The following is a 27,996-nucleotide window of genomic DNA, read 5'->3' as shown; positions in this document are numbered from 1 at the left end:
CTTTTTTTCTTCTTTATTTCCACAGCTGTTTGCTGAAGAGGGAGCCTGTCTCAAAGTTATCTACCTCACGAAATATTGATCAATACTGTAAAGGCAGCACAACGGGGAGGTTGTGCCCTCTAGAATACCTTTACAGAAGTGGTAAAGACATCTCTGAGAGTGATGACCGTAATGATGAAAAGGGGATCTCCTCCGTCCAGAGGCAGCTAACTGAAAAACAAAAACCATCTTCAACTGGAAATAAAAAAGTAGCAGAAAAAGACTCTAATGATTCAGCTATCATGGCTTATATCAATAAAAATTACCAAAAAACTGAAAAATTGGATGACAACCCAGGGCAAGCTGGATCTCAAAACCAGACCTCTAAAGGCTCCTCTCCTGATCCTTTTAAGGAGAAAGATGAGCCTAAAACCTTTATTGCAGGGGCAAGAATGACAAAATCAAAGGTGCTAGGAAATATAAGTCAGCCTGCAAGTAGCAATCTAACACAAAATAGAGCTCAGGTATCCAATAAAAAGATTAAAATGGATATCAATGGAAAAGGCCACAGGTCTTCTCCAGAAAACTTTCCTAAACAAATGAAGAAAACAGTGTATGGAAACGCACCATCAGTGCATCTAAACCAAACCATCATGAACTGGAGAAGAGAGCCAAACTCAGCCTTGCCAAGTCATGAGAAATCATTAGTGGAACAGAAAGCATTTCTGGTGGCAGCAACATCAGTAGGAAATCTCACCAAGATGAACTCACAGGCACCACTCTCTTATGTTGAAAAAAAGTGGCACAGTGCTGAGATGCTAAGTGCTGGAATGTCCAAAACAGCCACAGATGTGCTGGGAAACTGGCAAGAAGATTATGAAAATGAGATTTCTGATACTGACAGTTCCTATTCTGTAGATTCTCTCTCTTGCGCTTATGCAAAAGCTTTCCCAGAGAAGCCAAAGCAAGAAGATTTTGACAGAAATAAATGTCTTGCCAACCCAGAAGATTCTGAGAGTGATGACAGTCAAATGTCACAAGACTCTCTGATAGAAAAGGAAAATAAAGATAAAAAGGGAAGTACAAGCAAATTGCACAAGTTAAAGGCCCATCATGAGCCAGCTAAGCTTTACAAAAGCAGAACCGAGCACCATATGTCATCTTTTGTGACATCATATGTATCTCGTAGGAACCTGGAAAAGGCTGAAAGAAGCTTTTCTCTGGATAGTTTAGCAGATGGAGAAGAGATGCCAGCAGAAGACGTGGTAGAGGAATCCAAATCTGATTCATCTGATGAAGTGCCAACAGAGATTTTCTGGAAGTTGCAAGCTCCTAGATTACCAGCTGTACAGACTGAAGAAGACCACAAGTCCCAGACACGCAACAGAGATACAGAAGGTTCAAGTTATGATCTGAAGCTGAGCAGTTCTTTTTATTTGGACACTAAGCCACAGTCTGCTTCCAGTAATGCTTGCAACCAGTTGCTGAAGGGGACAAAAATCTCCTTTGTAGAACAAGAAAGGACTCTTGATAAAAGACTGTATTATGCAAGTGAAAATCCTTTTCTTACAGATGATGCTTGGTCTTCCTCTGACTCAAAGGCTGACATCAGCAGCCCCAGAATAACAGCACCTTTCTCCCATGAAAATTTGGAATTTCAAGAAGCTCATCTGTGCTCTTTGAGCAAACCAGACCTTTGGATGAAGAAAGAGGATCTAAACCAGTCAGCTGCTGAAGTTTCTTTTGTTTCTGGCTCTAAGCAGATTCACAGCATTACTCACTTACCACATTGTGTAAACGAAATAAACTCAGTTTTTTCCACTGACACATCGGAAGTACCTTTCCCTGAAACAACAACTGGAAGCAGAGTTTCTGAGACAGGATTGTTAAATGACATTCTTAAGGGATGGACAAGCTCTAATGAAAACACTGTCTTGGAATCTCAAAATGTAGTGTCTTCATTTGTTAGCTCAGTGGGACCAAGTTCCTCTCTTGTTCCTACTTCAGCAAAGCATGATTATTATGAACATTCAAGGTCACATCATCCTGAACAAGTGGATGAATTGCCTACTTACAGGTCTACCACTGAATGCACACAAACATTCAGCTGTTTGGAAAGCAGCTCCACTGCAGACTGCTTGTCACTGGTATCTAGGAAGGAGGAGGATTCTCTCCCCACAACTCATCCGGAGCTGCCAAAAGATCACACTCTGAAAAAAACACCTTTTGTCTCCATGTTGCCTGAGCAAATTGTGGAGCAGAGGAATGGCTGTGTAGATGCAGATTTAGAAGATAATGTAATCAGAACTTTTTCAAAAGATGAGCTCAACAACAACTATAATAACTTGATGACAAAATTGAGTGTGACAGATTCAGACAGCAGAAGTGTATCTGTCAGTGCACCTGCTGGTGAATCCTCTATAGGACCTGCTCATAATGTGACCTCAACACAGACATCTGCAGTAAAACATGCCCAGTTTGGAAACCACGGGCAGTTTTTTCCAATACAAAAAATACCACCATGTTGTGATGAAGGTTTCTTTCTTAGTGACTTAACAAATACGAACTGCTCTCTAGTAAGCAGTTATGAGTTTCAAACATTGGCTGGACAAGGAGCAGAACCAGCTGTTACAGAAGGGCTCCTCAGGTCTGGGGAGAGTAATATGAAAACAATGCAAGAAACGGATTATGAACAAATATCTGGAGAAGAACTAACAGAGACAGATTTGTCCTCACAAGAGTCAACATATCAATGTCACTCTTCAGTTGCTGCTGCCAGTGCAAGTTACGACCAATCCGCAACACCAATAGAGATGTCTGAAAAAGAGATAATCTGTATGGAAACAAGCACTGATAGTTTGGCAGAGATTGTGCCAGAGGTGCCTTCATTCAATGGTAATGAAGAATATGAATCAAAGGATGAAGACTTGTCTTCACAGAATCATTATGAATTCAAACACGAACCTGTTTCAAAGGATTATTCCCATGAGTGTGCTCTAGCAGACAGTCAGACAAGTTGTTTATCCCAGCAAATTTTAGAAAATTCTACATTATGCACTGACAATATAAGACAAGAAAGCAGTGAAAGCAAAGAATGCAATGCCCTGAAATCTCAGGCTATAGTTCAGAAAGAATTTTCATCCAAATACAAAAACTTAGTAGTAAATGAAGTAAGTTATTTCATAGTGAATGTAAACGGGAAAGACACAAAATCCTTTCCTGCTGCTATTTGTGAGACTACAAATTATTTCCTCCCTGAACCTGATTCAAGCATATTTTACAAAGCTTCAACAAAAGCTAATCTTTTTCAAAGTGCATCTGAGACAGAAAATTACAATAAACTGTTGGATCAGATCACAATAGTGAAAGGAGTTTGTGATGCTACATCTAATCTTACTGTGGGAGTCAGTGCTACAGAAAGTTGTTCTGAGGTGCATTCTGGCTGCCTTTGCACAACATGCTCTTCAAAATCAACAGGGCAGAAAACCACTACACTGCAGATAGGTGGCATTTCTGTGGAAATGGATGCCACCAATCGCGTGGAAATAGAAACACAGAAAAAATCTTTACTTGAATCAAGAAAAGACAAAGAAGCCTTTTTTGAAAGTGATTGCCCAGAGGACATCTTTCTTGTTGAAGATGATGTAAATTCAGAGTTGAAAAGGGTATTTGAATGCAACACAAATGCACCAGCTACCATTTCTCTAGAGGAGAGTTCATATCTAAAGAAAGAATCCAAATTTTTAAGAAACCTAGAAACTGATCCAGAAGAAACCATAGCTCCTTATCAGAATACAGAGGCAAACAGTGATGAAGAAATAATAAAATTAGTCAACAGTGCAATCAGCTTAGAAAACAATGCATTAGAAATTAAATCTGGACAGATCGAAAGTTTACCTGACAATCCAGAAGCCAAAGTCCAAAGTGTAACTGAAGACAGGAGTGGAAAGTATGTTAAAGGCATTAGTCTATCTCAGAATCCAAAGAAACCTACTGAGATTGTAGCTTGTGAAGTTCAGTGTGAGTTTAATACAAATCTGTGCCTGACACATGAAGAAGTGGACAAAGATGAACTGCAGGAAACCAGCATTGAGGTAGAACATACTCAGGATTCAAAAGCACTCCTGCATTCTGGCAGTCAACTTGAAACAAGCAACTTTTGCCAAAAAGAAAACAGTGAGCAAATAGAAAGAGGTATTTATTCACCAGACTTTTCTGTTGCTCCCAAAACCACTCCTTCAGCTGTGTGTTCCCACACAACAGATACTACTCAAAATATTTCAGGGTTTCTTGACACTTGTGAGGGGCTTGTACAGATGAACAGACCAGAAGATGTAGCTGCATCAGTACTAATCATCAGGAGACAAGGAAGCATTTCAGAAAAATTTGAAAATGAAGGACAAATAAATTCTGACAATTTAACTGAGCATTGTGTATCAAACTGTTTGCCTCAGGAAGACAAGGTTAATGAATGTGAAGTGACCAGGAGAGAAGAAGAAATTACTGTGACATACACTGAGGGGCTTGTTATTACAAGGCAAGAAGAGATATACACAGATGGAAGTGTTTTGTTTAGTGAACAGTCTCCAGCTCTGAAACAAATGTATTGTAACAGAGATGATAAAGAGGAAATTTTAAATCAGTTTAAGATCCCTGAAAGATACCTAACAGCTTCAGAACTAGAAGAGAATATCCTGTTAGAAGATGATTCAAGATACCTTGATCCTACTGAAATGAGTGAAGATGGTGACTCAGTAGACTCTGTTCCAGAGACAGGAAATGTAGTTGATGATGAAAATGCTGGTAATAACCAATATAGAATTGAACAAAAATTTACAAGTCTCGACAGACATACACCTACAAATTGCTCTATGCAATCTCCTGAGCATGGCACTTCAGAAAACTTGAATGTAGATATTGTTAGAAAAAGCCCTGATATTTGCAAATTGGATCCAGTAGGCTCTAGAACTGAGGAGGAGAAAGTGCATTTGATGAAGCAAGCACAAATGGCCAAACCAGGAAAACAAAAGCAGATGTTTGCAGAAAACACAGAGGAGGTAGAACTGATCTTTTTACAAAACCTGACTGAACTATTCCCTGAAAACAAAGGTAGATACCAAATGATACATGATGACAGCAGATTAAGTGAACTCTTAAGAGAAAGCCAGTGGGTCTCTACCAGCTTTTCTAAAAAGAACGAAGACATCAGCAAGCAACAAAATCCACCAGCAATGCTGAAGTCTACAGAAAAAAAACAAGAACTTCAGGACTCCCCATACCAGTCTGTAAATCACCTTTTATATCTTGGAGGAAGTGATGATTCCCATCTTGTTCAACATGTTCCCACTGCATTGGAAGGACATAAAAAACCTTGTAACACCTGTCTTGGAACTGGAGCTGTTCTGCCTTACTATGAAACATTATTGGAGAGTGAGGTCGGCTGTGGTACATCTGTTACAGTTAAGAAAATGGGAGAAGACAAACTTCTTCCAGATAAAATGCAAAGTGAAAACGTAGTTTTTACACAAATCATGACCACACAGGAGAGGCAGGAGGAAGAATCCTTTGTAATTAAAAATGCACCTGATTATGCCATATCTGCACAACATGTCAATGAGAACAGCTCTTTTACTCCCTACAGTGCACGTGGTCCTGAGTCTGAAACTGTTGTACTGCAGCAAACAGCCAAAGGAAACTCATTTTCCATGGAAAAAATAGACTCTTCTGAAGATATTACTCAGGATGTTAACAATGCTTATGAAGAACGCAGTATGGATTTGTTAGGTAATCAACTATTAAAAGGCTGTCTTAATTCCATAGAAAATACACCTCAAGATGAAAAGGATACCATTGTGCCTGATTCACTGCTCTTGAATAAATCAAACCTGCTCTCTTCTTCAGAGAAAGAAGTGATGGAAAACACAAGGGTGGGAAAAATGCATTCTTTACTAGAAATCTCTACACCAAAAATCGTTCGCAACATTAATGCAACTCCTGAAGTACTTCAGTCAGGGAGTTCATCCCTGCATGAAGAGGAGACATTTTTAAGCACAAGACATCCTACAGCAAACAGTAAAACTGAAAATGCCAAGTTTCCTGGTGTAGGTGGATATCAGCATGAGCCCAGGGAAAATCAGGGGCACAAGACTTCTGAAGATTGCTGCATAGACCAATCAGGCAATACTGTTTCTGGGAATGCTTCAGCCCTTTCAGAAGGCCTGAACAAGTCTCCAGGGGAAATTTCACATTATAGTAAAGAGTTTCTAAAATATAATAGGAACTTGGGTGCTTCTGAACATTCTCCTGGTCTTCTGAATTGCCCAGTGTCTTCTGCAGGCGGTTTGATTGCCAGCAAGGGAGACAAAACTGAAAATGATGCTACTCCCTCTGAAGAAACAAAATACGTTGAAAGTGAATCAACTGATTTAAGTGTATCTGTAACTTTTCCTAGTGTTTCTCAGAAAGGAGATGAAAAGGAAAATAAATCTGCAGTTGCAGACGTCACATATGCTCAGAATAACACACTCCCTGAAAAAGTTGTGGAAACAGATCAAAAGGAGAAAATTATTCAAGTTTATCTCCAGAATTGCAATGACATAAAAGAAAATAAAATTCATGACCCCTCAGAACACTGCAGTAACACTAATAGTGTGACCGCAGCAGAATCCAGCTTGCTCGCTTCCCAGAGCCAAGGACAGACTGGCAGGAATGAATCAAAGTCCTGCTCTACAGAAGAAAGTCCAATTGACACACCATTTCAAAGCTCCAAGAACTTCAGTGCTTTCAACACATCTTGTTTACTTGAGGACTCAAAATCTCTAATATTTAGTCAGCTTGAGGACTCACTTCAGGATACTTTTTTGACTGAGAAAATGTCCCCCAGTGCTACAGATGTGTGCTCTGTGAAAAAAGATTTTCCTCAGGCACTTGCAGGTGTCAATTACCCATCCTTAATGGCATTTTCAGAATCATCTTTAACTGCAGATATAGGCCATGGTGAAACTGGCATACACAATATTTCACATTCAAATATATTGAAACAGTCTCCATTTGCTGTTTTTCAAATACAAGACACTCAGTCTGATAAGGCTGTTGTATTTGATGAGCCAGTATGTGCTTCAGGAAGTATTTTACTTTCCCTTGCAAAAGAAAATAGGCATTGTCCAGTGTCAGACACAAACTGTACTTCATGTAAAAATTTTACTCTAGATGGGGAACCTGTATATGGAAGTAAACATAAAAAATCTGACAATAATATAAAAGTTGACCAGCATCACTGGGATAAAGTTCTACCACAAGAAGCTTGCACAGAACACACAGAAGAAATACTAAATGATAATTCTCTTTTATTACCACCATTGCCTTTATGGGCTACTGAAAGGGCAATTCTTGTTAAAGAGGGACAAGTGAGGTACACACTGAACAGAAATGAGGAAGAACTGCATTCAAATACTGAGGCTGAACATTCTGCAGTAAAGACAGAGCAGAGAAATAGGTTAAGTAGAGAACCTGCTGAAAAGCAAACTGAAGTATGCTCAGATTCTTCAAATGAATTAATAGGCTCAGAAGTTACAGTGTTTGAAAACCTGTATCCAGGAGATGCTGAAGTGGATCTTGGAAGCTCATGCAGTTCATTTAGTCCAGCATATCCCCCACACAGCAGAAGTGCTGATCCCAGCCAACCATATCACACTGTTTTGGGTTTTGAAAGAAACCCTGCAGATCTGCAAGGTAATTGTCAGTATATGCCTACAAGTGAACAGATAGAACAGGTATCAAATAGAACAAATCCAGATAGCAGAAAAGAGATTTTACTTTGCAGAAGTAATACGGGTTCAAGTGTTGATAGCCCTGCTGGTGATGCTGATGCAGACAATTGTTCAGCAACTGGAGACACTGTAACAAAGAATAAAACTCAGAAATTGGGAAGACCGAAGTTTTCTGTAATAAATAATGAAACTACCTCTATGAAGTTTTTGCCTCCTCAAGAATCTGAATTTGTGCAATTCAGGAGCAAAAGGTCATATTCTACTACACGGAATACAAAGAGCTGTAAAGAAAGTGAACAGAGACCTTATTTACAAAGTCACAGAGTATCAGCCCCAGCTATTGCTGTTTTCTCTGATACAGAATATACTTTGGAAGCTTCATCTAAGGCAGATCCATTGTTATATCCTACATCTAAATCACTACAAGATTTAAATATGAGTGTTGAGCCTCCATCACCAACTGAAGATGATCTTTATGGAATTGAAAGATTTTCAAAGCAGGAATCAAAGAACTTTCTACAGGTTAAATCTAAACCCAGATTTCAGCAAAGAATGGCACAAACTAAGAAGTTTGCAAACTGTAATCACAAAAATTTACAAAATTTTGCAGTAGGAAGCCAAATCAGCCAGTCTTTAAAAGACTGTACTACTCAATCTCCATCGTCCTCACTGCCCACAGCTCACAGCTCTCTGGGTGTAGAAGCAAATGTCAACTCAAAGAGTAGTTCTGTAGCTCAGTGTAGTGAAGGGAAAGGTGAAGAAGCTGGATACCAGCCAGATTTATTTTTGCAGAACAATAAAGATGTAATGCATTTTAGTTCAAGTGATATCAACCCATATATTCACTCATGGCAACAAGATGAATCATGCAAGATTGGCTGGAAACAGTATGTTTTTGGAAGTGCAAGTGATGTCTCTTGCAATCAAATTCCTTTAAATATGGAAAATCATAAAGTTATGAGATGTTCCAGTGCAGAAAATGGATTGAATTCTCAGAATTCTCCTTTTCATTCTCATCTAAGTTCATATGCTACAGCAAAAGTTTTATCAAGCACTCTAAGTAGCATTGAAGGTCTTCAAGGATGGGACAGTGTCAGACAAGACTTTCAGTCTGCATACTCGAGTGACAGTAGCAAGCAGTATCCCAACATATCCAGTGAAACACTGGAAACTAATTCAGAAAATAACACTGCTGAATTTGAGAATTCTGCACAACCTGGTAACTCTTCAGTGCAGGTTGATGAAATTGTACTGTTATATCCTTCTGAGTCTGAAAGGTCTTCCAAAAAACTGCCAGGGGTTACATGTGACCAGGGAACACAAACAGCAACTACAGGAAGGTATAAAAGGCAGAGAAGACATCAGAGAAGCTATACAGATGTTTCTGCAAAAAAGGAGGAATCCAACAGAGATTTGTTTCTTCAACCTTCTTGGACAAGCATGCAGAACCTGTCCATGCATCTGTCACAGCTTCTTCAGAACACTTCTGAGCTGTTGGGAAACCTCTCTCAACAGAGTGTTATAGATAATGAGCAGAATGCCAAAATCAACCAAAGAGGAACTGAAGATGCTGTGAAGGCTACTAGATCAGATAGCTGCACTCAGACTACGGCAGATGTAGGCACTCAGACTGAGATTTTTGAAGAACCTCAAGGCAAACATGATGAAAAACAAGTGGGGGCAAAAATGGAAAATGAATTGAGAGAAGCTCAGGCAGTAAACAATTGCAAAGAAATTGGTGCAGATACAGTAGGAAAGATTCCCAAAAGAAAAGAGGAAATGCTCTCTCCTGAAGAAAGAACACAAGAACAAACAGAGATGAAAAATCTGGACAATCCTGACTTCCACGATAGTCTTGACAGCATTTTGGAAGACTCCTTTATGCATCTGCCTCTCTTACCCAGAACCTCTGCTCCTATGTTACGTTTTCAAAAAACGTCACTTAATGCACAGCAGAATGATGCTTTTGCTAGTACCACAGTTTCATCTCTCACATCATCTTTGCCAAGTTCAGGGCAAGATGACTCTTCATGCACTGTAGTTAGCAGCCCTACTAACAGCACCTCTCACTCTCCAACATCTTATGCTCAGGATAAAAGAAGTGCCAGTGAAATAGCAGCTCCAGTAGAACAAAAATTTTGTTACAAAAATACCCTGCTAGTTGATAGGGCCTCTTCCCCTATTCTTACTCTTAGTGCTAGTCCCAGCAGCCAGACTGCTTTTAGCAAGTCTGTTGGCTCTATTAAGGAACATCTTGGATATTCCAGTGTTGCTTCAAGTCCCCTTCACAACCTGAAAAAGCAGAGAGCAGGTCCACAGTCCAGCATACAACCTAATGTAGACAATTTTTCACAGACAGAAACAGAGAGTGAATCAAGCACTTCGAGAGAATGTAAGGGCATAAGAAAGAAATCTGGAGGTTTCTCAGATAAGAGAGCAGCCAAAGAGCTTTTCAGACAGGAAGACCTGGAGCAACAGCACAGACTCATGGTTGACAGCCACACTACCATTTGTGCAAAGCGGCTGTACCACTCCAGCAGCATGTTGGAGGTGTCGGGCCACAGTGGGGTGGTAACAGGTGATGTAAGAGACCACAAATCTCTGGCACATTCGCTTCATTGTATGTATGTTACGAGGGGAGGAAGAGGTTCTTCAGCTGGAATCGCACATGAGAAACACACTGGGAATTCTGATACTGCTTTGATTCATAACTACCCATCTCCAAATGCTGATTTATTTTTTAATCAAAAAACTAGTGCCACTTCTTCAAGTGAGACAAATGATAGCACATCCTCAGAAGCTCTCGTAGAAGCATCTTTTCTACAATTTCATGATTTCTTCTGGAGGAAGGAAAACAGCTGCACTTCCCCACTCTCTGCTGAGAGTGATGTGCAAACTTCTTTCCGAGACAACAATACAGGTTCTGTCACTGAAAGTGAATGTGACACTGAAATTCCTCTCAACAAAAATTCTACTTTTGCAAAGCCATACAGGCCTCGGAGCAACAGTCTCCGTGACTTACCCATACACAATAAATTTAGCAACTGGTGTGGTGTTAAGGGCAGCCCTCCTCCGTCATCGCTCAGCTTGAGTGGCAGTGTGACTGAACTATGCAGTGAGGCAGAAAAGATGACTAGGAGCACACAAGCAACAGAAATGGAAAGGAAATCCCAGCTTTGTGACAGCAGGAGCAGGGAGATCGAGATACTTCAGAGGGAGCGTGCCCAGATCATGGCTGGCATTCACCTGGATCTGCATCGGCATCCCCTCACAGTGGAACTGACTGAAGCAAAGCTCAATTACGGCATTGGGGAAACAGATGCCCTGCTGAGGGTCCTTCAGAGCGGCCATGCAGATGACCCGGTGGGGATTCCAGTGAAGCAGCAACTTTATGAAAGGTAAATTGCTTAAGGTAGTGTTGAATTTTGAATCCACTTCATGCAGCTTAAATTGCATTTAGTAATGAGCACTTAATCACTTAGACTGAGTGAAGTATATGTGAAGAGATATAATACTAAGCTTACTTTATAAACCATTAAGTAGTGCATTTAAGACAAAATTTTGGGGTTGCTTCAAGAAAACAGGGAAAAGTATAACATTTGGTGGAATTTGAATCTAGTGCCACTCCACTCTCAAAATTTCATGTGTATCTGGTGATCATGGGAATATATTTCATTGATTTATTGCAACGTTAAAATGATTGGTACAGGGTATTTGTGGGGATGTCTCATTCATGCTTTTGTGAATAAATGCTACTGTACAAATAAACCAAACAAATTTTAAACCCCCATAAATACACAAAATAAATTATTAAAAAATCAAGATTCTTGATTCTTGTGATTGATTGTAGAACCAGTTTAAAACTATTATAGCAAAAATTTACAAGCTGCTACATTAGTCTCCGTCCTCAATTTACCCCTCAGCCATTACCAGCAGTAACCCAAGACATTCTTGTGCACTTCCTGCTGTTAGAAAAGCAGTGAAATTTTAAAATTTCTGCATCATCTGTCAGCACGAGGACACAGGAGTATTAGATGGTATTAGATTCCTATAAATTGTACATTCCAGAGCTAACTAATATTTAAGTGCTTTAAAAAATCAGAAAATGTAACTTTGCAGGGTGCATTTTGTCACTGTAATCACATTTCCCTACTAGCCAAATGAGAGCTATTGAAACACTGAGGAAGGAAAGAGAAAAAAGGCTGCAAAAGTATCAAAGAAGCCGAAGTCTGAGTCCTCAAAAGCATTTGAGTCTGTTCCAGACTCTGGATCCAAGTCAGAGGGCTCTAGATCTCCCTAGCAGACGCCGAGAATATCTGCAACAGCTGAGAAGAAATGTGGTGGAAAATACCAGGTAGGGCATTAGAAACCACTCTTTTGGCCTAATGTTCATCAGCAGTGTTCAATGGGTACACACTAATGGTGGTTACAGACATCCAAGTCTTCCATGGCAGAATTTTTCTCAGTGTGGACCTTTGGGATAGAAAGTGCTTTCAGGAAAAGCATGTGCCTGATTTAAAAAAAAATCAATAAATCTTCTGTCTAGTTTTATTAAGTTCATAACAAGTCTCTAATTTATTAGATGTATAAGGACAGCCAAGTATTCAATCTGGACTGATGAGAGACCAGTCTGTCCTCTTCACTAATTTAAAAGCCACATAGAATTCAATTTCATCTTAAGTATCAGAAAAGTTCTGCAACACTTCACAATTCAGAATTTAAGTTTCTCATTCCCCACCATACCCCCTAATATCTTTTGCTTCCCTTGTGGTCAGGAGACAGTTATTTTTCAAACATAATAAGTTCATATGTGATATGCCAAAGCCATGACCTTAGATTTTATAAAGAGCTCATTTAGAAACCAGTGCAATCACTGCAATAATCTCAGTGGTAAACTGGACTTGCAGTGAGTAATTTTTCAAGGCTAATGTCCACTCAGCCTTTAGCAAGCGAAGAGATAATTTCTGGAGGTTGATGTGGTGGGTTTTAATTGCTTTTCTGGCAAACTTTCCTGTTCTATGTTGAAATACAATTTTCCCATGGTGTTTTGTTAGGTGACAAAAATTCAGATAATTATGTGTGTTTCCCCTTACTTGCCTATTCTTACAGACTTCAAGAACCAAAAAGAAGCGTTCAGTGTCCTTCAGACATTGAACTGTTGCTCCGAGACTACCAGAGGGCACGAGAAGAAACCAAAAGTGAAATTGCACGAGCTAGGGACAAACTTCGGGAGAGAGCAGAGCAAGAGAAGAGGCGTATACGGGAACAAGTACTTTCTCAGTTACAGAAGGTGAGCATTATATCAAAAGTATAAATGTTCTTGAAATTCTCAGTATTTTTATCCAATTTTTATTTGGGCTTCTAGGCTAGCATTGAGTAGTTCCATTAGTAAGGTAAAATCTTTGGTCTTTAACAACTACATTTGACCAGCAAGTTAAGAGAGGGGCTTCGAGTGCAGAGAAAGAGCAACAAATGGGACTGAATAGAGATCATTTTAAAAAAAAAAATTTCCCTTTAAAACATCCTAGATTGGTTTGATAGCCTGGACTCTTACATGTGAAGAGTAACAACAACAAAAGCTGCATCTTCGCAGACTGCCAAATTTTACTGGGTGATTCACTCTATGGTTTATATAATCCTAGTCTTTCAAACAAGCCTGCTTAGTTAAAACTTTACTTTCTGTGTGGCAACAGTTTTCGTCACTGCTCCTTGAAAGAAACGGGACTTCTTTAGATCACTCCTCTTTCAGTGCTGTTATCATTGATTTTACTAGCTGCTGTGCACAGGAAGCTTTGTACGGGGTTGTTTATACTGTGACACCTGTTACAGGAAGAAGCAAGGCTGAAGACTCTTGCAAGTACAAGCACTTTGTGTACAGACTCCAGCTTCAGCCTCTCCTCTGGCCCAACATCTGGTTACAATAGCAGTAATACTGCTATATACACTGCAAGTAACTTCAGCAGCCCGGAAGGGCAGGTGAGAAACCACTGGTCTGTGAGACTGATGTCTCCTGATGTTTCGACAGAGACATAACAAGACCTTTCTCAAGGCCATTTGTTTTCTGTCACAGCTACCACACAGGACAAGTCTGCATCACGAGTACACACATGGGTGGCATTGGGTGGAGGGAGCATTACCATTAATTGCAAAGGATAGTGACACTTGTTTTTGATTGTTTGGTTTTTTTAAAATGTAACTCATAGATAAAAATCAGATGGTTATTGTCAGTAGTGCCGCCCTCTGATAAATGTTTTAGAAACAACAAACCTTTTCTTGTGATAAACCTGATAGAACCTGATATTTTGAGGGTGCCTCCCTCAGTGATACAGGCATTGACTGAAAAGTGTCCATGTGTTAACATGGACTTTCCTGAAGCTCCTTTTGAAGTATGCACCTGTGCTAGCTCCTTACACTTGGTTTGCTAAATTTCCTGAGCTAAGGTATCATTTCATAACCAGGAGAAAGGCAAAGACGTTACCTGATGATAGAGTAAGGCAAACTGCTACTAATATTCCACTGTCTATGTAACACTATTTTTCTCAGTTCACACCGAAAGTTCCCACTTCTCCACTTTCTTAAATCAGGTTTCTTCTGGAAATACTTTGGTGTCAAGAGACACACGAGGTCGTTCAACTTTTAGAAATAGTCAGCTTTATGTGTTAGAGCAACTGCAGAAGGATTCAACACTTAGTAAGTAAATCATCTGTCTGCTTATGTTTGAGTTGTATCCCAAAGCCTAATGACATTTATCATTTATGCAGATCAAAATCTAATTGGATTCTAGGTATTTGCAGGATGTCCCTACCATTACATGACTTCAAAAAAATACCATCAACCACTAGCAAGGGCCTGCTTAGAACTTATTGAAAAAGCAAATGGTGATTAGCTCCCTCTGAAGTTGGTCTTTCGATGTTGTAACCTCAAAGTACAGCATTCTGAGACAACACGAGGATAATGCCTTTGACTGAACAAAAGAAAGGTGGGGGCTGGGGGCTAAAGCTGCGAGTATAGAATTGTACATGCAAGTTCTTACTTTTAGCCTCAAGACTTATGTTGCCTATTCTTCCTTAGGTTATTTTATTTTTCTACATGTGGTAATAACCATTAAAAATTGAGTAATGCAATATATAACTTGGTGTAATTACCAATACACTGATGGTCTAGACAAGGGATGTTACTGGTACTTCATTAGGATCAGATGCACTGGGGACTCTAATGGAGGGTTTAAGTCCCTACAATTTAAGAGTAGTGGTGGTTTTAATTTTTATTTTATTCCCCTGTGGCTTTTTTGTTTCCCACAGAAGCCAGCAGAATTCAGCCACCTCTTCCTTCTAGTAGCACCAGCTGTAGGTTCACTCATGGATTAACTATTTCTGTCAGCTCCTCTTCAACAAAAGGTTACCAAGATTTATCCAAACATATCCTCGCTAATGCTACCACTGAGGTAAGTAAATAAGCAGTTTTCACTTATTCCTGTATGTCCTGGAAGTTGTAGCAAAAATGGGTGGGAGGAGTCTTGTTCTATGTTGCCAGTAGTTACCTGTATGTCAGATACAGAGAGACACGTACTGAACAATTTTAAAGTGTGGGGAAAAATGAGCCAGGGTGCAGACTGTCACATTAGCTGGAATGTTTGTGTGAAACCGGTGTCATTTCTCACTGTTTTCTAAGGTAATGGCAGCCTGCTCTCATAATCTGAGGAACCTCTACAAGTGCCAAGCAGCAGCTGGGTGGAAGTAAGTTTATGGAATGTCTTTATAATGGGAGAACCTTCTCTGTACCTGGTGCTCTTGTGCAAATACCTTTAATTTGTCTTTGACAGATATCAATGTACAGAAAAAGAAGTGCAGGTGTACTACAAAGTCTTCCCTTCAGCAACAAGGCATGGGTTTCTGGGAGCAGGAGTGATAGAAAGGCCTCTTCCCTATGTGTGGGGACTGGTGAGAGATCCTGGCAAAAGGCATCTATATGACAGATCTATCAATACAGCTCGAATACACAAGAAGGTAACCAGCCACATTCACCTGGGTGAGTATCCACACAAACAACCAACCACCATTATCATTATGATGAACTCTATCAGCTCAGGTTGTCAGTCAGGAAAAAATTTAGAGGCATCTAATTTCATTTATTCAGGTCTGAACAAACAATTCAGTCATTTAATATGGGAATTTCAGCTTTGCAAGACTTTTCCAAAGTAACAATAATATTAAATACATCTTGCTGAGAAGTACAGCTAGAGACAGTGGTTTGAAAGCAATGATAAACCTGAAATAACATATTACAGCATATTAACTAGAGCTCTACTCCCAGGCAACAAGTCAAAATAAAATATGCATCTACCTTTAAGGGATAGGGGAGAATTGAGACAAGTTGAAGTTATCAAAGTCTAATTCCTGATTTTTGTTGTTTTGGGTGGGTTTTTTCCCCAGTGTATTTAGTGACTGATACCTCCCTGTGTTACCTAAAGCAACCCCGGGACTTCTGCTGCATTACTGTGGAAGCCAAAGAGGTAAAGTGAACATTCTCTCTGAAGCATAGAGGAGTAATTGTTCTGATACCCTGGTTCAAGGACAAAGGAGAGAAAGAAGTAAAGTCCATATTCATATTTCCAGAAGGGACAGTGTAACAGAAAGAAAAGCCATGCCAATATCACACAAGTGAATTATGCATAAAACCTTCTCGTGAATGACAATTGTCAGCCAAGGTCCCCATTAGGCAGAACACAAGTGTCACACAGTATATTCTGGTTATAAACATGCAAAATTTTGACAAAAACATATTTAATAAATCACATCAGAAATATTATTTCTTAATAAAAGGGCTTTTTAAAGTAAGTAATATAAAAAATACGCCTCACAGCAAAGATACTACTATTTGCATAAATTTATTACTATATGCATAAAATTTTTTTCAAGTTGTCACCCTTATACCTTGTCACTTGCAGGAGAACTTGTCTGTCCTGGCTATTCAGTCTGTCTATGATGCATCCATGCCTCACCCTTGCAGAGAAGCAGTGAGGGGGGAGATTTTGCCAAGTGCTTGGATACTGGAACCTGACATAGTGAATGGAAGAGATATCACCAGAGTCATTTACATGGTACAGGTAAGATTTTGCTGTATGTTCAACTGTGAATGCAAAAAGTTGATACACAGCAGAATACTTAAGAGCTGCTAAGTAACAAACCCCACAATCCTTATGCTATGCTTCATGAACTTCTATCAAGTGACCATAAGAGTCACCTCTACTTCACACTGTTATCTAGAAGTGCAGACAATCCTACTAGGATTGTAATTAATCAAGTTTTTACAGCATCTAAAGCTGCTTCCTTGGATACTAAGCTCCTCTCTAAAAGTTTATTAGCAGTTTTAATATATGTTGTGTTCTCAGGTGGTGAGCCAGTATGGGGGGTCTTGTGTGCATTTTTGTCTTGCTGTGGATACAGAAAATCCACCTCAGGTTATTCTATTTTCAAGATGTCTGAAAATACTTGTTAAATTTTTCTAACCTAAGTCATTAATTCTTCACACTTAATAAAGAGAAGCCAAGATTTGGATTCCAGTTAAGAATAAAAAAAATCCTGCCATCCATTCCTACAGACTTATCTGAAAGTAGGCTCTCTTTGAGACAGTGGTACTTAGTATTTACTGATGTCCAGAAGAAAATGCCTTAATGTGTAAAATTTATTTAAATTCTTATGCAGATAAATGACATTAGTCCTTTAAACTCATCTATTTAAAACTTTTTTAAGTTACATTTTAAAAAATACCATTAATTAGTACATGCATTTTACAGCACATATGTGAATTGTATATATGTATTTTAAAATATTAGATGCATTTTATATTTCCCTTTAGTATATACATGTACATTTTCAGTAACACTACTTGTCTCAAACTAGTAATATTTAATCCAAGCTCTCAAAAGCAATGTGGGTCACACATGCTAGAAGTAATATCAAATTGCAAAGCTTGAAAGTCTGTGGAGCATTGGAAAGGAAAAGATAAAAGCCACACAGTAATGATGGCATTTGGCTGAAAGCTACTCTTGTGTTTAATATACACTTGATATATCAGAGCTATTCCAGGCTGGAGAAGAGTTCTGTCGAAAAAAAGGTACAACCCCAACATGCAGCCTCTCTTCTAATTCCTGCAGGTGGATCTTGGTGCTCCGGCTATCCCTGCAAGGCTCCTGAGTTTCATTGCAAAGCAACAGCCCCTGGTGATTGCTCAGCTGGCACACCTGCTTGCCAGCTAGGGGCTGGTACAAAACCAGACACCTGACAGCAGCTGACACTTCACAAGGAGACACAAATGTCAGTAAGAGTAATGGAAAATGCTGGCTCCTAAGGCAGCCACTTCCAAGCCTCACTTCAGAAGCCTGACTGCTAACACTGGACTATACGGAAATAGAGAAAAGGATTGTTTGCTTCAGCTAACACTGCTTAGAAGAAACAGCGTATGGGGGAACCTGTCCTCCTTGAGAGTGGAAAACCTCCATGGACAAGCAGAAAGGTGTGCTGTCTCTATGAAGAGCAGTGGAAGAGGCTTTGCTTTACAATAGCCAGCATCTTAGAGTGTATTATTTAACTTGCTTCCAAGCAGCTTCAGAGATCAACCTTCTTTCTTTCAGTAAGTTTTGGCTGGAAGCAGTACTCATATGGCTTGAGAGTTTTTATAAGCTCTTGAGTAGAGCTGCAAAGCCACTTTCTAATGTTGAGATAAGTATCAAATGCAGAATTCCTAACTGTGTAGATAAATCATTTATCTTGGCTTGCTGCCTATCTGTCCTTCCCCTTTAGAAGTTAGACCAGCGCAATGTTGACTAGTCATCCAGCACCCTGGATAGATTTTTCTCATGTAATTGGCTGACTGCTTGCAGCCCGTGTAAAGTGTTCCAGAGTGCACTACACTATGCAGCATCAGTGGAAACCACCACACCTCAGGACACAGTTTTACTGCACTGCAGAATCAGGTGCTTTGAAATAAGAAACCAAACAGACAGTTCCAAACAGTGACACTTTGTCATGAATAGGGTAAATACTCAGCAATCAGTTGTTTCTAGAATATAAATCCTGCAAGTAAGAGTAGCTCCAATACTTGTCCACAATGGTGTTTTCCATTAGCCGTTCTACACTTCTACCCAAATGCATTAGGAGCTGAAAATACAGCCTGATCATAGTGTAATCACACTTCTTTGTTCATACCATGACCACCTGTCCCACTACAGGAAGTATAGACCCATTCAGTTACCTCATGGTATTTCTGTTGAACTTAGTCCACTGATCCTGCTGTGAGGCTTTACATGTTTGTTCAACACCCTCCCTAGTTGTTTCACATATTCCTAAATTTAAACAAAGCCACAACCAACAAAATAAACAGAAATACCTTCATTTAATTCTTCAGCACAACAGTACAGAATCACTTTAGATATACCTAAGCAATAAAAGCTGCTATATTATGCTTTCATTAGCTGAAATAAGCCCGCATTGTTCAAGAAGCTCTTGCACTTTAAATTTGTGAAGTGAGAAATGTGTATTCAAGCTTCCACCTTACTGGACTCAGTGCCTGCTCTTTTAACACAGTTACTTTCAGTAAAAGGTGCATTTTCCCAGCATGTGGTGAAGTTAGCTGCACTTCCCACCTCTGAGTTCAAGAGCCAAGATCTGCTTTTACTGTATCTTTGCACAGGTCTAATTTTGGCTCTCAGCTTCTCTGTTACTTTCTGTTAATAATATATTAAGTTTTAAATGAAAAGACAAAACCTGTTTTGAACTGAGACTTAAGAAAACAGCAGTTTTGATACATACTAGTCCAAGGCTTCCCCCTCCCGCAGTTTAGACCAGCTAGGATCAAAAAACCTTTCCCTTACGAATTTGCTTTGTTTTGTATTTGGATAGTCATGGTTACAATCTTAACACCAATATATTCTTTTTTTTTGGTGAGACTCAGCCTTTTCCTAAAAGCATGGTTCACTTGCAGCATCATGCATTTCCCATGATCCCTCAAGGAAGAAGGGGCAACCAGTCACAAAATTTTCTGCAAGTGAGTGAAATTACAGGTTTTCCTTTGGTGAAACCCAGAAGAAAGAACGAACAAGGCACTACATTAAAGCCCTAATAAAAACAGCAGAAATAGCAGCATGGGGTATTGGTTTTGTCCCCAGTGCTGCTTCCATAGATTTCCAGAGGAAGTGGGGGAGGTCTTCATACAATCCACTAAAGCATTGCTCAGTGCTTTGCCTTTTTTCCCCTCTTTATTTTGGACATGGCACTAGTGATAAAGCAGTTTTTGTAGGAAAAACATCTAGGGAGACTCCTGTTGATCAACAATGTCAGTGCCTATGAAGGATAGTGTCTTATTGTACAGTGCATCAGATGTTTATTTTTATATATACTTTGTTTTTTCTGTGTTTACAAATTAAGTTATTTATATATGCTTAGTTTGAAGAATTTTTATATGCTATTAAAGCTGGTTTATTTTTATTGGTATTGAATTAATGTAATTTTTTTTTAATATAGTCTTCAATTGATACTAAAAAGCCTATTTATATAAATGTTTTCTTTTGCAAATACAGCATTTTATGGTACTTGCTAATGTATGGCATTGGTTTGTTTGGAAGGATCAAACAAAAACCCAGCAGATATAGAATCTGTTAATGTACAACAGGCAAAAAACAACTTCCTGTAAGTCACTGCTGAGGAGCAGATGATCAAACCAATTGTATTCTACCATCTAGGGTTGCATCTCTGCTCTTAAATCAAGGTTGCTATTTTCATATCCACAATAAATGGTATTTTCTACACAAGAAAATGTGCCCCATCTTATTTTCTTCCAGCTAAGATACCCATCTATGGAATTAAGCTGTATAGAAAAGTAATACAAAGGCAAGCTTGTGATAACAGATGTGGGTCTCCTACTTACCTGCAGAGGAATGCAGGTGGCATATGAATGTGTGGCACAAGAGTTAATAAGCCAATCAGTGCTTATATTTGGGTTCTGTGACAATGTCTTGTTCTAGTAAAGTGGGGTTTTTTTGGGTATTTAAAAAAAAAGGACACTGGATGGAGCTTCTTCCTGAGGCCTGTTACACAACTCCCCTCACCTACACATTCAGAAGGAAGTTAGTATATATCACTGTTCCCAATTTTCTTTTGAGAATTGTGTGTTGCAGTACAGAAGACTGGCTCTCCTCTCTACTGCTCTCCTGCTTGCAGCACTTGTGGCACTACAGCTGGAGGCAGTGCACAGGGAAGAGGTACAGTGCCTGAGGCCCTGGCACTGAGAGTTCATCAGCCTCAGCAGGCAGAAAACCAGGCGCTGTACAATTGCTCCTAAGGTTTGGTTACCCAGTTGGGTGTTTGGCTTTACAGAGCAAACAGGGCTGGGTACCACAGGATTCTCAAGAACTACAGTAACTGCATTAAGTCATAAAAAACACAGAAACAAGAAGCATTTCTTACCTGCTGGGTTCCACTGAAGAACTGTCTCCTGTCCCATGTCCCATAGAGCACAACTGTGTTCTCTGGATGTGGCAAACTGCCCCTGGGGCTTGGCCAGTTTTTAAATAAAAACTTCCAAACATGCTGTATTAGGAAAGGATAAGTCACGTGTGTTGAGTTCATGAAAATAGCTGTAGCCATGGTATCTATGCAGCCAGTACAATACCTGAACAAAATCCATGCCCGAGCCAAGAGCACTTTTTTTTTACTATTATGGATTTCAGCTTCTTCCCCCTTCCACTACCCACCCCCTTCCCCCTCTTATTAAAAAAAGTTGTAGAAAGAAAGCAGCAGTAGGCCAAACAGGAGGCATTGCTGTCCTTTTTCTGCCCCCTGCTTTGTGGCAAGGTACCTGTTTTGTTCATTGCCCTAATACAAGTTATATATTGACAGCTTGAACACAATACAAGACATTTAATAACGTTTATTATGACAAACAGCAATTTCAAATTAGATCTGCAGCAAAATATCACATAATACTCAGCCTCAGGGAGCAGGTATGGCATGATATGGTGTACTTAACTCTTTCAATTTGTATTCCCATGTCCTTGCTGTATATGCAGCATACCTACTTTTAGGGACTCTCATTCATTCATATCAGAAAACCCCTAAAATAAGGAATGCAGATGGAACATGCCAAATCTTTCAATACAGGGCTTAGTAAACAAGAAAAATCTCAGTATGGTTCAGACACTGATGTGCTTCTATGCTTTCTCTCTCTCTGTATAACATACATTTTAACAGAAGCTGCAGTTCCACCTAATGAATCCTGTTGGTGGTTTTTCTTGAATCATTGACTCCCAGATGTTCCCTGTTCTCACCTTACACAAGGAAAAGGTTCGCTAATTAGCAGGGTAAAAAAAGCCCTGGGCTTCACTTTGTTCAGATGTTTAACACAGAATTTACTTTCTGGAAAAACCTACACTAATAGGACACTCCTAGACAAAAGGAAATAAGGTCCTCACTGCTACTGGGCAGGGGAGAAAACCTGTGAGCAACTAATCATTATCTGCTCATCACCAGCAGTCCCTGCCACAAACCCCAGTTTAAGAAAATACTTGGGAGGGTGAACAGGAGATCGCATCCTTGGCGACAACCTGTCTGTAAGGGGAGAAAAATACCCACTGTCCTCCAAGAAAAGGACTCCTTTCAAAACCTGCTCTCCAGGGAACATCAGAGTGCTTTTTCACTACTACGTCTGCTCTTCCAGGCTGTAGTTTTCTTGCTGCAGCACTTCCTGACTGAAAAACCCCAAACTCAAGGCAAAAAGCATTATAAAAACCAGTGGATAGCAGCCAGATGACATTTATGTTCACATACTATAAAAGTCTCTTAAAAATATTGTCTTCAGTAAAAAATATAAACAGATATTTTCTCCCTTACTTCTATTAAAACCCCTGGGAAACTACAAGTTCTGTGTCCAGCAATAGATGGAAAACCAGTTTGGCATCTACATCCTTTAAGAATAATGTCATCAATGGTCTGGTGTACTTATTTGATATGATTTAACTTTTAAAATGAGTCTAAAAAATTAAAATCAAACCTTCAACACTGAGCTTACAATTTAAAAATAAATATAGGCACACCTCTGTCATATAGATTCACTTTTTCCTTCCCCTGGCAGTAGAGGCTTTCTTAAAAGACAGCATGAGAAATCACATCACATTAAGAGAAGAGACAGCCACCAAGGAACTATCTCTCTGATCACACAGAACTTGTCCACTTGAATTGATTCATGGGTTTGGTCAGAGCCTGTTGCTGCACAAATAAAAAAGTGCCCATGAGTCTAAAGAACAGCTGCTCTGAGCCACAATCAAGGTGCTTAAAGGACTTTTGACTTGCAGATCCATTTGCTGATGTAAATCCTTCAGCATAGTCACCACAGCAAATGTCCATGAACTGAGAGACCAGTGCAGGTTTTGCACAAAGTGACCTCTATCTGTAGTATGCTTCCCACACAGAGCTCCCAATCCATTCAGAAATGCTAAAAATCCCATTTCCATCTTCATGAGTAATTTTTGTCCAGAGTCCACCACCTCTGCTAACTTTGTGCAGTCACAGTACCTAGAGATTGTCTGCTCAGCTGGCAAGGGTTAGTCCTGGGCTCCTCTCTATGATGCTCTGATACAAATACTCTGGACAGCATTTTCAAGTCTTTTAAGAAATCCTGTAACAAGCAGATAACAAACCAGAGAGCCCTTATTAACAAATGTCAACAAAAAGGCTTATTTAATTTTTCTAGTTAAGAACTTTACAAGGTTAACCTTGATGGTTTTCCAGTGATGAGCATAGAAAAGCCACAGAATTGACTGCAAAGATGAATGGCTGTAGGCCTACATGTTCAGTCTCCCCTCTAAAACCTACACCCTTCTCAGAAAAGATCATTACTGCCACAGTTTAAATGGCAGTAATGGTTCAACATCTCCAAAATGCAAGCACTCGCCAGCCTTGAATTACTGCCCATTTTTAGCAAGGCATTTGGGTGTTCTCCTACATTTTGACTGTGGCCAAAATAGTGTGACTCCCTCTAGAACAGTCTGACTCCTCTCACATTGGTGGTAAGAGGCACAGGGGTTAAGTGCCCTTTGGGTCACAGTTAAGACCCTTCCCAGCATGTCATTCTCAGCTGGAACACAGCAAGCACATTCAGGTTAGAACTGAGAGCTGCTAACTAAGCCACCTGGTTTCCAAACTGGTTTACAATTTTCTTGGAAATGTTTCCACTGCATGGGTAATGTTGGATTCACACAAGCACGGCTTTCAGCCAAACACTAGCAAACAGTAACAAGCTTGCTGGAAGCCAGTCCTTAGGCTGTATTAAGGAGGAAGGACAGACAGGAAGGTTCTATGGCCTTATCTATGAAATAGCAGAACTAGAATTGGCTGTTTACATAACTTTACTTGTTACTTCAGTTATTGTTCACACACATCTAATTACTTACTAAGGGCCACGGGAGCTCTTCCAGGCTATGCAGGCAACTCTCTATTTCACTAGTTCTCATTAGTTCATGTTCTACAAGACCATGAAGCAGGAAAAGGAACAAATCCCACTGCAGGAGAGTAAGAAAAAAAATTCAACAACTCAAAAAGAAATGGATTTTGTGTTTGTTTCTTTATCCATATACAATTCACTTTTTTCTTTTTAGATCAGAATGTGGCACAAAGGAGCAAACATTATTTATCTGGGTGTGACAATGAGGATAAAAACAACATCCAAAATGAGTGAACAAAACTCTTCTAGTTCATACATTGTATCCTACCAGAGTCTCAATATTTCCAATTCTCAGTCTACAAACACACCAAGTATTCAATTCCTTCCAGTTCAAGAACAGCTGAAAAATTATTTCCTTACCTTCTGAAATAATCTGGTTTTAGCCTGCAACTAAATAGGGTGATTTTCAGCTTCATAGCTGGGGTGCTCATAGCACCAGCATGCATGCAAAAATGAAAGCTGATAAAAGACATGAGAACCCAACCAATTACAGAGTGATGGTCCCAGTCCCCATCATATCCCAGGCCAAATGGGCCATTGTGCCATTTGTTCCTAAACGAAACTGTACCTTCCTGAGAGCCACCCAGACAGGAATCAAACCCTGACAAGTAGTATGCAGCCCTGTCTTTTCCTACCCTGTAGAAACAGCACCAAGTGAGGTTAAACAACATCCCCGGCCTTGCTCACACAAGGCTCCAGTGAACACTGTGGGCAGGCAGAACTCAAACACGAGTATCCGACCAGAGCGGACAACTGGCAGCTCCACAGATCCAAATAAGCTTTACCTCTCGTTGCTTCACTTCTGCAAGGTAACCAATGTTCTTCTTGCTGAAGATCAGCTGCATAGGAACAGGTGTCCCAAAGTCCTCCTTCCAGACAGAGAGCAGCAGTTTTAGAAGGCCACAGGTGGGATTGTTCTTTACAGACAGCATCTCTGGGTTCTTATCTGGGCATTTGATCTCCAGACTCAGAGGAACACGACCTGAAACTGTAAGCAAAAGGATAAAAAGTTAACTTCTATAGATGCATTATTTCCTTTTATAGTCATCATCTTAGCACAACAGCACACTTAGTGAGTACAAACCAGTGAACCTAAGAGGGCTGCAGTTTAGAAATCGAGAAAATTATGAGCTTTGGAACTATACAGGTAAGTATTACACAGGAAGAGATTTATACTCCTCAGTCAAAGAATGCCATTGGGTTGGCATATAGCCCCAGGTCCTGAAAGACAAACCAACTATGTAGAAGTCTAATCAAAGAGAACCTAGGTGTTACTCCTGATGCCGAAGGGGGTTTTTTGATTTTTCAATTTTCATATTTTGTAGATTTTAGGAACACAGTAGATGTAATGCTGTAGATTTTAGTGAATTAATATTTAGCAGCTTGTAGCATAAAGTCCTTCTACCTCTACCCCTGCTCCAGAACAGGCAGCTAAGATCTACCAGCTATTTAGTCTCTTTCTCAAGGTACCACATTAAAGCATATCAGAGAGAACGCAACCATGGAGCAGTGTGACCCGAAGCCCTGGAGAGCGTCCAGAGAACCTTTGTGTGCTGAAGAAGAGGAGGTGGATGAAGACAGAGGGTCCCAACGACCCCAGCCCCAATTCAACAGGGGTGGGAACTGGGAGGGGACAGAGGTGGAACTGGACATGAGGACAGTAGTGATTGGATAGGTTATATTATAAAAGCTATAGAACTTTGAGCTTGCATGCACGCGCGTCGATGTATTCCTGGATGAGCGGGGTTGCTCGTTAAAGTGCCTGCCCATTATCTTATCTCCTACAAAACTTGGCTCAGAGTTTTTTTTACAGACTTTTACGGCAACACTCCAAAGGAGAGAAGAGTAACACAGTCAAACAACATTTATTAAATCTATAAAGAGATTGAAGAGTTGCCCATAGTTTAGACATGAGTTACATAACTTCAAACAAGAGAAAGTAAAGCCGAACAGTGTTTAACTGCAGCTGAACATAGACAGGTGGAAGATACCAGATCTTTCTTGGTACAGTCTAATGGAATAGGGCAGATTTACACTTCTGTCCCCCAGAATAAATTTCACAATATTCACATGTGAACTGCCTTCTGAAAAAATGGATTATGTATAAAACTTCTTAAGCAGTTTCTAAACCCAGGAAATTAGAAGGTGGCCCATGAAGAAAACTTCTACATTCAGATCACAAGATCCTGCTGAGAAGAATATTAGAGGAAGACAAAAAGAAACAAACTGAAAATGCTCACAGAAGTCACAATATAGAGAAAACAAGTTACTTTCATTCTTTAAAAGAAAAAAAAAGCCATCACACCATAATTTAATGGAAAAGGTCCTTATTGAATAAAACAAAAAAATCCAAACCCATCCACAATTTTTCAGAGTAAGAAAGATTGGAAAACATCCCATATTTAAATGAAGGTACCAATAAATAAAAAGCAATGAAGGATGTGAACCAGATCTGAAGGATGGTTAGTACAGTGCCAAATGTGTATTTTGTAGAAGGGAATAAAAGCAACTATCCACACTGACAAAAAAATCTGCAGACTCAATGACACCAAAGAGAATCAAACATCCACAAGCTCTAAATGCTTCAGTCTCTAACCTCAAGGATTTAAGAGAATTTTAATAACAGATTTCATTCTTAAACAGCTTATCAATGACTGACTTACCCAGCAAAGAAACCAACTCAACTGTGCACTTTGCCAGCTGCTGTTCCGACGTGGGACACATGAACTGGAGAACACAAAAAAAAGTTGTATCTTTGTGCCCATACTGCAGACTGGAAAAAACGGGGCTTCAACAAGGGATAAAAATATCTGAGAAGAGCAGGCAATTTACAGCAGAAGCATAGAACTGACTGTAATCAGGAAACCATTAAAGACTGAAAGATGAGAAAAGATCATATTTGATAAAGGAATCTACAAAGGCAAATTGAAGTAACAAGCAGATCTACACAGTATAAAAAAAACGCAGTGCAACATCACATTTGAGCTCAAACAGAAAACACTCAACTGAGCTCAACTTTGAGGCAAGGCAAACTAGCAAGTTTATAGGTGTTGAGACAGCTCAAAGTCTGTCCAAGAGGTTTTTTTGCTGCTTTTTTACATCTCTTACCTTTCTGCATCGAAGTGTCTGACTCAATCTTCCTAGCAAGCACTTCAACCAGACATAGTCCATCACTTCGCCCTCATCCCGCGGGCCCACAGCAACACAGAGCACATCCTTGACAAAAAAGACAGCAGTAACCGACATATTAGTATCCCTGTCTTCCACAAACCGATCCTTGGGTCCTTATTAAAAAAGAGAAAAAACTAAGCTAATATATACATCTCTTAAAACAGATTAAAGCTGAATTTTTCCCAGCCTTAGCAAGGTATGATTTTTTACCACAGCTCTCACTAATGTTATGAAGTCAAATTCAATGATAGCAACAAGTTCATCTTCCTTAAAAATACTCGCTCTGAAAGCTCCAGATAAATCTGGCAGCATGGCATGCAAGTTTAGAGTAGAAGTGCTAGAGAAATCCAGAGCGCTCTTATATCATTAGGGAAACTTCAATGTCAACACAGAGGTTTCTTAACACAACTTATCCTCCTCCTTTTATTTTAGCACAAGCAAGAAAGCTTTAAAGGATATGGACTAATTCTCACACAACTGCTGGGAAAGCAAAGACACTGATATCCAACATTATTGCTCAAAGAAACAAACAGCTGCAAAAAAAAAAAAAGAGGCAGAATACATAATGGTAAAAAAGTGAGGT

General features: G+C 39.6%; 2 protein-coding genes across 2 annotated transcripts in view; one reads left to right on the top strand and one right to left on the bottom strand.

Moving 5' to 3' along the window:
- The window catches only part of STARD9 (StAR related lipid transfer domain containing 9), an 86,324-nt gene extending 65,769 nt beyond the window's left edge, over nt 1–20,555 (top strand). The window contains exons 23-33 of the mRNA XM_071558323.1: nt 26–11,146; nt 11,905–12,102; nt 12,858–13,038; nt 13,578–13,724; nt 14,333–14,438; nt 15,050–15,192; nt 15,420–15,484; nt 15,571–15,776; nt 16,181–16,260; nt 16,696–16,854; nt 17,905–20,555. Of these exons, the coding sequence (XP_071414424.1) occupies nt 26–11,146; nt 11,905–12,102; nt 12,858–13,038; nt 13,578–13,724; nt 14,333–14,438; nt 15,050–15,192; nt 15,420–15,484; nt 15,571–15,776; nt 16,181–16,260; nt 16,696–16,854; nt 17,905–18,006 (12,508 nt within the window). The 3' untranslated portion in view covers nt 18,007–20,555. The remainder of the gene's footprint in view (nt 1–25; nt 11,147–11,904; nt 12,103–12,857; nt 13,039–13,577; nt 13,725–14,332; nt 14,439–15,049; nt 15,193–15,419; nt 15,485–15,570; nt 15,777–16,180; nt 16,261–16,695; nt 16,855–17,904) is intronic.
- A 1,110-nt stretch (nt 20,556–21,665) lies between these two features.
- CDAN1 (codanin 1) overlaps nt 21,666–27,996 on the bottom strand; it is a 35,420-nt gene continuing 29,089 nt past the window's right edge. Inside the window, exons 24-28 of the mRNA XM_071558321.1 lie at nt 27,351–27,458; nt 26,906–26,969; nt 25,028–25,230; nt 24,193–24,300; nt 21,666–23,417 (exon numbers count right to left, since the gene is read on the bottom strand). Coding sequence (XP_071414422.1) covers nt 23,292–23,417; nt 24,193–24,300; nt 25,028–25,230; nt 26,906–26,969; nt 27,351–27,458 — 609 coding nt within the window. The 3' untranslated portion in view covers nt 21,666–23,291. The remainder of the gene's footprint in view (nt 23,418–24,192; nt 24,301–25,027; nt 25,231–26,905; nt 26,970–27,350; nt 27,459–27,996) is intronic.

This window comes from Pithys albifrons, chromosome 6 (assembly GCF_047495875.1).
Source record: "Pithys albifrons albifrons isolate INPA30051 chromosome 6, PitAlb_v1, whole genome shotgun sequence".
NCBI classification, from domain to species: Eukaryota; Metazoa; Chordata; class Aves; order Passeriformes; family Thamnophilidae; genus Pithys; species Pithys albifrons.
The sequence above is the reverse complement of the archived record's forward strand: the minus strand, read 5'-3'. Positions and strand labels throughout refer to the sequence as shown.